An 11,776-nucleotide genomic window follows, 5' to 3' on the forward strand; every position below is an offset into this window, starting at 1 on the left:
GACTCAAATAGGCGGAACTAAATGAAAGGAAAGTTGTTTCTAGCGGAAACATTTCGAACAAGTACGCGTTCTCCCGTTGCCGTGGCAGCAGCGACTTCAGGAAGAACGTTAGGGTGATTTATGATGGATCCTCAAGAGACAGGTGATTAATTGGTTTAAAATATTCATAAACGTGCGAATTGAAAATAATCGACTGTATCTCCCGTTTGATTGTGCACTGGCTTCTTTAAAGCTGCAGTGCGTCAGCCATTCACCTGCTCTACAACCAGCTAGCTTACTGAAATCTGTCAGACTAGTTTCATGATTTCCATCATATCTGTCGCGACTGTTCGCCGGATATTTTTTTAAACCAGCTCTGGTTTTTGTAACGTTATTTACACTTCTTTATCTCAACTTTCTTTGAAACCCAAAAGATCTGCTGAGTGGCATCGAGAACATAGTTGACATGCAGAATTTGGAAGAAGAGGACTTTGCTGTGTCAAAGTGAGTTATAAAGATTGTTTTCTGTGAAAATGCAAGTATCTTTATCAAATTTACACATCTATAATATTTTGCCTCTCCAGATCATCAGATGCTGATGCAGAATTTGACATGGTAATTGGGAACATCGAGGACATTATTATGGGTATTCATCTATTATTTTATTTAAATAACTTATGACCATAACTTTAAATCTTTAATATAATCTAGTAGAATTCATCTTTAACAAGGGTGATTCTTACATATCTGTCAAGAACATGTCCCATTCAATTTATGTGAAAAATGTGCTTAATTTAAATTTTTTTTAATGTAATTTATTTTTCCTCCTTTTTTATTTTTATGGTTTTGGGTGAAATATGAACGTTATCATGAAATTCACCAAGTTGTAACTAACACGTTTTCTCCACAGAGGATGAATTCCAATATCTTCAGCAATCTTTCATGGAGAAATATTACCATGAGTTTGATGAGTCTGAGGAGAATAAGCTCAGCTATACACCTATATTTAATGAATATGTACGTGATACTTTGAATTTTATATCACGCATTTGTGACCCTTGTTGAGATGGAAATATTAAACTGTCATTTATGATTTTCTTGCGATTTCAGATTGAAATTCTAGAAAAGCATCTGGAACAGCAATTGGTAGAGCGAATTCCTGGATTCAACATGGATTCCTTCACCCATTCACTTAAGTATGGCGAATTCACCAGCTGTTCTAAACCCGAGTATAATCCTCAGGCTTAACAGTGACTGTCAATACATGAATGTGTATAGATACAGTACCAGTCAAGTTTGGATTGTTTATTTTTTATATTATATATATTTTGAAATAAACCATACAGACAAGAGCAACCCACTCTAAGTAGGATGGGGGATTCAGTCTTTAGATGCCATGTGCCCCTGAATATGATCATGTAATGTGAGGGATCCCCATCCTAAAATTTAAAGGGCAGCTATAATTTTTAAGTATAAAGGCCCAGTTTGTACTATAAAAAAAAATATATTACAAATATGTGTAAAATAATATTTGGAAAATATTTAGAATCTTTTACTTTACATTATTACTTTTTCCTATTCACAATAGTACTGGACAGATAGATGTATTATTTTTTTAAATCCATTATTATTTATTTATTTTATATATATATATATATATATATATATATATATATATACACACTGTTTTTGCAGCCCCCAGGAAACCAAAAAACCCTGGTCTAAAATGTCTTATTGTAATACATATAATTCACCACTAGATAGAGGTGTTTACATTGAAAATTATTCCTTAATGGTGACTTTTACCTGATTTGTAATCCTTCTCATTTTTATTTTCAATTAGACAGCATAAAGATGAAGTGTCAGGTGACATACTTGACATGCTGCTCACTTTCACTGACTTTATGGCCTTTAAAGAGATGTTCATTGATTACAGAGCAGTAAGTACCAGATATGTTCTTTTCTTTAAACTTCAAAATATAGGATTTATAATATGTATTCAGAATCTTCTACAGTTAAGAGAAAAGCTGTTCTGCTTAGTACACTTTGGCCTACTTTTTTACTACCATGAACAAAAGCTATAAATGTGCCAGTAGTGTCGCAGAAACTCATTTTCCCAATCTTCTTTCCATAGGAAAAGGAGGGTAGAGGATTGGACCTTAGTACTGGACTGGTAGTGAAGTCATTAAATTCTGCTTCAGCTTCACCTCTGACCTCCAGCATGGCCTCACAATCGAGCTGAACCATTAAAACATGGGGATTTCATGTAAATGAACTTAATCAACAATTATTTCTCCCATTTAAAAAGATGAATATCCATTGAAAATTCCTTTCCGACTCATCCCAAAACAAACAATCATTGTTATACTAAACTGACAGACAATCTTTATTTAATTTAGGTTAATGTTTAAATGTAAAATTCAGTTTAACCGTCAGCTCATTCAGTGAGACTCTTCTAACAGTATTCTCATGATCTGTCACTAAATCCACTCAGTCTGATCTTGTTTTGGCCTACAGTGCAGCAAAACACTATTTCCGTTTCTGACCAAGTTGATGTAGAAAGTTTTAATGAGCCTCAACATTTCAAAGCTGCCATTGCATACTTTCACGCAAGAACCCCTCCATTTTTTTATATCATTAGATACCAAAATAATTCCTTTCACTTGACAATTTTCAGTAAAAAAGTATTATACAATGTGCCTGATAAGACAATAGTTCTGAAAACCCCTATTTAACATTCACAAGGCCTAAAGTTTCCCCAGGTGAAATATTACATTGTTAAAAAAGTATGATGTTTATACAATTACCAAAAACAATGCACATAATCTCATACAGTTTTTCCTCAATCTGATGCTTTTTAATGTGATGTTGAGTTCATGTTTTGGATTTCTCCCATATATTGTGAAAGTAAGCTGTTTAAAATAATACGTTTTGTTGATGTATACAGTGCAAATTTCAGCTTTTTTGCTCCCTTCTTTACATAGAATGTGTTATTCCTACTAGATAAATGTTACGTAATTGTGTATATTTGTTTATTATTTGTATATATAGAAATATTTGAGCCTGTCAATGGAAGAAATAAATACAGTTTTTCAAAACATTCTTATTCTCAAAACAATGAATCAATTACGCTCTGAAGCATAACTGTACAATAATGAAAGATCTTCACCACTTAAATACATATTTGCTCAAGTCAGCTTGTGTATCTTACAAAAATAATGCACTATCATTAAAAAGTTTGGGGTTGGTAAGATTTTTTTAAAAAGTTTTTGAAGGAGTCTCCAATGCTCAAATAAGGAAGCATTTATTTGATCAAAAATACAATAAAAACAGTAATATTGCACACAAAAAAAAATTAAAACAACTTTTCTATTTGAATATTCTATTTTAATTTTAAAACAGGATGCATTCCTGTGATGGCAAAGCTTTTAATCAATACATCCATGTTGAATAAAAGTATTCATTTATATATATATATATATATATATAAAAAAAATTCTACTGACTCCAAAGCACGTAAAGGCTGGTGACTCTGTAAACACAATGTCCATGTTACAAACCATCTAGAAGTTTTTCAGAAGGGTTGTCGGATGTTCCTGAAGAGGATCTTCAGCAATACCAAATCATCAGAGTATTATCCTCTTGTAAGTGTCCTCACATGGAGTATGACCGTGTTAATCAGAGGATGGTCTACACAGGTACTGTACTCCCCGCTGCGTTTTGCCCTTCACCCCTCCAGCCCAAATAGGCAAAGTAGCTGCTAGCAGCATATAACAGGGTCACCACTATGGCAAAGAACTGCAAGAAGAAATATATGATTACAAATTATGAAGATCTTACCAATTTTACTCAAGTATAAGATGTATATAGTTCACAAAAGAATATATATATATATATATATATATATATATAAAAAGTTCCTCCATACAATGTTGTTTTGGACCCCAATGACCTTTATTGTATGAGTAAAAACAGTTCAAAATATATTTTGCGTTAACAGTAGAAAGACATACAGGTTGGAAACAACATCCGTATGAGTAAATATAAAGATGCTATAATAATTTAGAAATGTAAGCTGATGACCTTTACACGTGGAGGAGGTATAAATTGTGATTACACTCCTCCACTGTAGAGCAGTATGGGGTTGTCATGTGCCTGCTGCACATTTTAATCTGGACTCATGTGGTTTTTAAAGCCCAATAAAACAGACATACTACTCTACTCAACCATGCTTTTGAACTCATCTGACAGTTTCACATTTTTACCATCTCCTAAAAGCCTTTTATTTGATCTGTAATACTGTATTGTGTATTCCATTGAGTAATGAAACATGCTTTATACAGTTAAAGTGAAGGCCTTGCTTCAGATAAGATGCTTTGGCGTAGCAACTTATATTTTGAATCAATATTTTCTAAGGCTCTATCTGCAGTCAACTTTCATTCAAACATTTATTTATAAGATTTCTTAATGTTTTTGAAAGAAGTCTTTCAGGCTCACCAAGGCTGCATTTATTTGATCAAAAATATTATAAAATATTGTTACAATTCTTTTTTTTTAAATAAATGTTTTTATTTTATTATATTTTAAAATGTAAATTATTCATGTGATAGCAAAGCTGAATTTTCAGGAGCCATAACTCCAGTCTTCAGAGTCACATGACCCTTCAGAAATCATTCTAATATGCTGATTTGCTGCTCAAGAAACATTTCTTATTATCAGTGGTGAAAAGTTGTGCCGTTAAAATTTCTTGTGGAAACCAGGATAATTTTTTTTAATGATTCCTTGATTAATTTCTTTAAATAATAATAAAAAAGCGTACTAACCCATACTTTTAAACGGTAGTAATTTGTTAAGTCTTGACATCTGAATCACCTGACCTGTTATCAGTGTGTGCTGTACAGATACACCTTACTTTACTTTAGAAATGAGGTATGAAGTGTGCAGTCAGACACACCTCTTTCAGCTCATAGTGTGTGAACGTGTGGAGTGTGAGTTCAAGAGATATTTTCACTCACTGCAGAAGTTCCCAGATGACCACGGAAAAACCCATTTGGAACGGATGCAGCATCAGCCAAAAAGGCAGTTAGGTATAGAACAGTTGCGACTGAGTAAAACACCATGAGCTACAAGGAAGAAAGGGAGACATGATTACAAACTTGATTAGATCAACAAAGTCTTGATTAAAATATGCTATCTCCTCCATGAGACGAGTGAGAGTCTCACCACCAAAGGCCAGGGTATAAAGGGTAGACTCTGATGAAACCTCAGCAATAGCACAACCAACAGGGCGATGCTCAAAAGCCACAGTGACACGCTGACAAACATGACCCAGACATAAGCAGATACAGAGGAGTATGGAGTACTGGCGATCAGCGCCCAAACCAGTAATCCAACAACCTGAACAGAGGATGATCATATGTTAAACATCAATGAAAAATACAGTCAGTCACTTAAAGGGATAGTCCACCGAAAAAATGATTTAAAAAAAAAAGTTGTCCAAAGTCAGTGGAGTCTAAAAACAGTATTGGACCCTATTGACTTTCTTCACATGGGCAAAAAAAACACACCACTTTTTCCAAATTATCTTCTTTTGTGTTTCACAGAAGAAAGAAAGCCATACATGTTTCAAAAAGGACATAAGGGTGACTTAATTATTGCAGAATTTTCAATTTGAGGGAAATTAATCCTTTAAGTCAAGAAAGTGAATCAGAAAGTGAGTGTGAATCATCCTGGTGATAGTCAATCTTATATTATATTATTATGTCATATTTAGAATTGGAAGTATTGATGTATGTCCTCGGGGATGTTTTCACAATCACAGTTATACATTTTAAAAAAGAAATACAAGTACAGAAAATGCAAAAACAGAAATATTTTTTATATATATGAACAGATGGTGTCAATGACATTCATTTGTACAAATGAATATCAAAAGTTCATGATGTATTATTCATCTGATAAAGGTCTCAGTTTTCAGGCTGTGTCTGACACAAGATACCAACAAACAACAACTGTGACTTGCTCCACAGAATAAAGACTAAAAACAGACACATCTCAGGTCAAATCTTCACTAAAGCTCTTGCATTTATATTTACTGATTCAACAATGATTACATAAGTTATGTATTTGTATTGAGGGAAAAATTTTATTAGGGTTATTGACCCAATAATCAATGATACGATAGATAAGAATGATGATCATCATCTTAAATACTGATATTCAGAAATATTTATTATACAATTGAATTTGTCATTTATGTTTGCTCAAATATTTTTCTTTATGCTTTGTCTTGATAGTTGCATGTCCATACGTACAGCTTAACCTAGTTTTAATGTTTCTAAATAACACACCGACATAGATCAGTGAAACACACCTAATAAGTACCACAATGTAAACATTACATCTACCTCTACGCAAACTCTGTGTAAGCATGCAGGACTGTGTGTGGTAATAAACCTAACAACGGCACAATATCCTAGTTGTATGAAACATAATGACATAATCCATAGTACATGGGCCTGGTTAGTTTCTGTTTTATCAACCAACACCAACAACGTCTCAGTACTTCTCATACTGGAAATCCAGCATTATTTTTAAAGAATGAAGAAACAGCGTAGAAAGGTGGGTGTGAGTGTATGAAGGGAGAGAGAAATAGTTTTCAAAAGCAAAAACAAAGTAAAAAACATTTCAACATTTGATAAAGCATGGAAAATGTAATTGAGAGTTTTTCCAACTTACAATCTCAGCCAAAAGTAGAATACCAGGAATGCCCTTTATAAAGTTCATGTCAACACTCGATGGGATTCCATAACTTCTTTGAGGTTCTTGAGAGCTGGTCTGAGTGCTGACCTTACCAGGAAAATCTGCCATTTCTTCTCAGTATAAAAGAGTTGATCATATGAAAATGTCACTTTAGAAAAAAAAGAGTGGAGACACACCAGAACAGGTAATGCAGGTGTTGTCACTACCTAGCAATTTAGTTCTCTCTCTCGGTCTCTCTTGGTCTCTCTCGCTCTCTCTCGCTCTCTCTCGCTCTCTCTCGCTCTCTCTCTCTCTACCTTTGCACACCTAAAATGTATTTAATGTGATTATGCAGGTTAGGCGGATACATCTGTTTGACAAAATAATAAATAACTTCAGTAAGCATAATAAAAGTGACAACCCTCTCCCTTCCTCTTGTAAAAAAGGAAACAGCAGGATAGCAAACAATAGAAGTTACAATTAAGGGTTAAAAACCTTAAATGGTCTGAATCATTGACAGAAGAGGATATGTTGCATGTACACAAGTATTACTAGTAAAACAAATTAACACAATTTAAACACACGTATATGTGTATATATATACACACACACACACACACACACACACACACACACACACACACACACACACACAAAAACACATACTGTGTGTGTACAACACAGTATATATATGGTCATGGTGTTGGACTTTGACTGTTAAAGCTACCCAACAGCAATGCACACAAAATGCGAAATCGTGTACATGTAGCTATTGAATCTTATCACTTTATCAACACAGAAACGAGCGAAAAAACAGTATCACTGCAAGTAATAGCTACTTTTAACATTGCTCATAACATTTGTCAATCAAATATGAAACTGTTATGTAGAATAATTTTTCCCATATACAAAATTCATTGCACTCCTTGCTTTGAAACACTCACGTTATATAAAACAATTAAAAAATAATTCTTTAACATATCCACTAACCTGCAACAGTGATTTCTGTACTGCACTCGTTGACTTGTTCATTTGTAGCCACTTTTCTGTGGCGGACAGATGTAAAACTTTGCTGTTGTTGTTTATTTTTGCTGGTATCTACTCTCTGTGAGGTATGAAACAGACTTTGATCCCTTGAGAACCATCCAGTTAACCTTTTCACCAACAAAAAAAAAGGTTGTCAGAAGTGGGATTCGAACCCACGCCTCCAGAGGAGACTGCGACCTGAACGCAGCGCCTTAGACCGCTCGGCCATCCTGACATTCTGAACATAGAGTATTTTTTGCCACTATACAGGTGGTGACTTTGTTTTTCAAATTTTTTTCTTGTTTCATTATTTTAAAGGTTAAAAACAGCCATACCATTTATATTATATCCAGCAATGTATATTATTTGTATATTATTTAGATAATATACTATATTATAATGTTAATGTTTTTTTTATTTGTCCTGTGACATCTAGGGTGGCCATTTCTATAACACCAAAAATAAGGACATTTTGCAGGATTCAGTGAAGCTAGGATAAAAACTGAAAAATAATCCTCTAAGCAGTGACAGAAATAAACTTTTATATTTAGAATTTTTTTTACAGCCTATATTAAATAGTTTCCCTCTAAATTGATTTCCAGGGGTATGTTTTACATGAATAAGGGCAAATTCTCTAACCTTGTTAAATGTAGGCCTAAGCCTTTTCATGCTTTTTTTATTCTCTTTCATGCAAATTCTTAATTTTATTGCAATTAGAATAATAAGACACTACAGGGCTGATACCAATCACATACATTTCAGTATCCACAAAATCCATCTTAGCAATGTATTAGTAAATGCTGAAATTAACAGTATAGTTCATTAACTCATTTAGTTAACGTGTGAAAACAAATGAAACCCTAAAAAGTTTTACAAATATATTTAAAACAATAATCTCAATCTCAATTGTAACTGCAGTGTAAATCCATCCAAATGCCACTTCAGATACTGTGCCGTTTCTGCAGTGCAAAGATGGATTTTGTGGAGACAAAAAGAAAAAAAAACATTAACCCATTATTTAGATTATAAAAAAATTATAATCTTTTTTTACATGGTTCAGAATGTCAGGATGGCCGAGCGGTCTAAGGCGCTGCGTTCAGGTCGCAGTCTCCTCTGGAGGCGTGGGTTCGAATCCCACTTCTGACAACCTTTTTTTTTTTGGTGAAAAGGTTAACTGGATGGTTCTCCAGGGACCAAAGTCTGTTTCATACCTCACAGAGAGTAGTTTTACATCTGTCCGCTGCAGAAAAGTGGCTACAACTGAACAAGTCAACGAGCGCAGTACAGAAATGACTGTTGCAGGTTAGTGGACGAAATGTTAAAGAATTATTTTTAATTCTTAACTGTCTCACGACTATCGGCAGAATCTGCCCATTTTTTGGACTGTTTGCTCACGACTGGTGACGGAATCTGCCCTATTAAGCTTAGCTCCTCCCTTCAGTAAACTCAGCCAGCTGTTTGTATCTCCTTGCCAGAGCATTTAACAGCAGCATTCAAGTAAGATATGCATTCTTATTGAAGTTACTAAAGTTATTTAATCAAAATCAGTGAGTAAATTACTGTTTTTCTTTTGTTTGATTCATATTAGCAGCATATACAGCAGTAGGTACTGTATATTACGCTGCTGTCACTTTAATACACAAATCTAATATTCACATGCGATTTCTTTACTTGCTTACGTTTACGTTCAAAACAAAACGCATTGTTTTTATGTGAACTTTGTGTGTTTTTGACATAACCTTATGTGTATTTGACAGTTCAAGGTGCAGTGTGTGATTTTTAGCGACATCTAGCGGTTCGGCTGCGAGTTGCACTGAGGGCTCAGCCCACTGCTCACCCCTCCCTTTCGAAGAAGCTACAGTGTCTAACATGGGACAAATATATCGTCGTCTGAGACAGCAGAGAATAGCCAGAGTAAGCCAAGAGTGTGTAACATTGTCACTGTTTCTGTACCACAGTCCATTATAAACCACACCATGGATAAAGTTTACAAAGCCATAGTCAGGTGAGGATCAAGGGTCTTAATATATAATATAGTAATAGTAATCAGCTGGTTGTCTCACAAACGTAACCAGCACATTTCTCCCCACATAGCAAACCCATAATGCAAAATAGTAAATGCAAAATATGCGTTGTTTGCGGAAAAATGAAGTCAAAAAGTTTTTCTTAAAGGTCTGTGGCGTCCTCAAGTGGCGAGCTTCGTGATTGCAACATTAGAAAATTGCGTTGTATAATGAGTCCAAAAGATGAAATACATTTTCCCAAGAGATCGGTTCGGTACGCATTACAAACCGAACCATTCCGGTGGTTGGACCATTTTTCCTGCTGACCAAAATCCGCGCTGGAGCGAACACCACAACGTTACGCAACATCAAATGGCAAATGTAATGAAAGCGGAACGAAACTCATTGTTTTGTGCTTCACGGACCGTTTATCAGTTCGGACGAATGTCAGCGCAGCGCGAGCCGATCTTGATTAAGCGACACCGTTACTACATAAGAGATCCAGTAACCAAAGCATTTGAATTCGCCACTTAAGTAATAACATCGCTACGAGATCACATACAAGGAAACAAAGGTAAAGCTTGTTGACGCTTTGGCCGCTCTGACGTAGCAGCATTATGTGCGAGAGAAGAGAAGTCACAACATGAAATGTAAACTAAAAACAAGCAATACAATGAAACTAGAAACCTTTTATAATGACAGCATTTTTATATTGCCTATTCCGCATCTCAACGCACGCATACCCTATCATTTATGACATGACCTTTTGCATATAGGGATCAGTTACAAAAGAACAAGGCATGGGATAAAATAGCGGGGATAATTGGTGTCTCCGGTGAGTTGATGAAGTGCGTGCTGATGATTTATAATATTTTTGACTAGGAGGGAAATAACTGATTTGGAATATTTTCAACATTCATGGTTGTGTTTCATATTATTTTTGCATGCATGTATAGGCCACACACCAGAGCATGCGAGTAAAGCGGAGTGGGGTGACGTTTAAATATATAAGTTAAAAAACTTAAACATACGTTTCATATGTATGTTTAAATAATATAACGTTATTTTTTTATTTTCATCTATGTTGATTAGCTATATAAAAAGGGAACCGCATGAGATGAATAAGATAGGATAAGAAGGATAAGATGCCCAATATATCAAAAACATTTGGAATGGGTCAGACATAATTTTGGCCACTTTTTAAGTTTTGTTTTGTAGAAAGCCTTAATTTAAAGTGAATTTCGTTTTGTATAAATTGAATCTTAATTTTAATAACTGTTTCATCAACAAATTGCCTGGATTAATAAATAAGAAGAAAATATAGTAGACAATATAATTAGGACACGGAGGCGCCGACACGTGAACTGGAGCGCGTCTCATAGCCTACCGAAAACTGACAGAAAACACTAGTTTATTAATAAACAATTCAAATGTTTAATGCATAATCCTTACTTTGGCCGGTTCTTTGTGGCAAAGTTTTAGCTCCTTTACAAGATTAGCATACTGCCCTTCGGACTCTCTGTTCTTTAAGACTGAGTGCACACAAAACCTTCTTTTCTGTCTTTTAAAGAAAATGAAAAGCTCGTCTTCACAGGATGATGATGATGATGATGAAGTGTCCATGTTTTCTCAGCTGTCGGCGCGAAAGTTTTGGAATGTTGAAGCTCTGAAAGTCGCAAATTCGCGTTGCGGCTGATGTGAATGGTTTTGATGCAAACTATTCGCTTTTCCGTTTCGCTTTTTCATTACGCGTCCGGTGTGAAAGGGCCTTAAGAATGAATTTATCTATACCTCTATGTACCCGTTTTTTTGAGAACTTTTGAAATACTATAGCAATGACACCTCCAGTATGCTTTATCGGCACATAAAGTTTCAATGCTGGGTCATGTTCTGGGAACCATATTTCAATAATAACACATCAGAAAATGTTGTAATGCAAGATTTCGTTTAAGAATGAAATTATCTAAACCTCTACATTCCCCTTTTTTGAGAACTTGTGAAATAAAAAAGAAATGACTAATCCAGTA

At 34.7% G+C, this 11,776-nt stretch overlaps 2 protein-coding genes and 2 non-coding genes across 5 annotated transcripts; 2 read left to right on the forward strand and 2 right to left on the reverse strand.

Moving 5' to 3' along the window:
* The first annotated feature begins 3 nt into the window (after nt 1-3).
* On the forward strand, nt 4-3,076 carry arl2bp (ADP-ribosylation factor-like 2 binding protein). Its single transcript, XM_077193335.1, has 7 exons — nt 4-142; nt 414-483; nt 564-625; nt 890-996; nt 1,090-1,175; nt 1,823-1,919; nt 2,114-3,076. Exons 1-7 carry the CDS (start codon nt 121-123, stop codon nt 2,219-2,221), a joined length of 552 nt encoding a protein of 183 aa, XP_077049450.1. The 5' UTR covers nt 4-120; the 3' UTR covers nt 2,222-3,076.
* pllp (plasmolipin) lies at nt 3,068-7,837 on the reverse strand. Of its 2 annotated transcripts, none has more exons than XM_077193336.1 (5): nt 7,711-7,837; nt 6,718-6,889; nt 5,203-5,376; nt 4,995-5,102; nt 3,068-3,777 (listed from the first exon to the last, which is right to left on the reverse strand). In XM_077193336.1, exons 2-5 carry the CDS (start codon nt 6,847-6,849, stop codon nt 3,670-3,672), a joined length of 522 nt encoding a protein of 173 aa, XP_077049451.1. In that variant the 5' UTR covers nt 6,850-6,889; nt 7,711-7,837; the 3' UTR covers nt 3,068-3,669. The 2 variants fall into 2 exon arrangements, with proteins under 2 accessions (XP_077049451.1, XP_077049452.1); XM_077193337.1 differs by having other exon boundaries at nt 6,718-6,851; nt 7,711-7,808.
* Nucleotides 7,838-7,898: 61 nt separating this feature from the next.
* trnal-cag (transfer RNA leucine (anticodon CAG)) lies at nt 7,899-7,981 on the reverse strand. The gene has a single exon. It is a non-coding gene; the product is annotated as a tRNA-Leu (tRNA).
* Nucleotides 7,982-8,809: 828 nt separating this feature from the next.
* On the forward strand, nt 8,810-8,892 carry trnal-cag (transfer RNA leucine (anticodon CAG)). Its single transcript has one exon. It is a non-coding gene; the product is annotated as a tRNA-Leu (tRNA).
* Nucleotides 8,893-11,776: the final 2,884 nt, after the last annotated feature.

The sequence above is a fragment of the Siphateles boraxobius genome, unplaced genomic scaffold (assembly GCF_051911475.1).
Source record: "Siphateles boraxobius isolate OS27281-9 unplaced genomic scaffold, OSU_SipBor_1 31, whole genome shotgun sequence".
Lineage (NCBI taxonomy): Eukaryota > Metazoa > Chordata > Actinopteri > Cypriniformes > Leuciscidae > Siphateles > Siphateles boraxobius.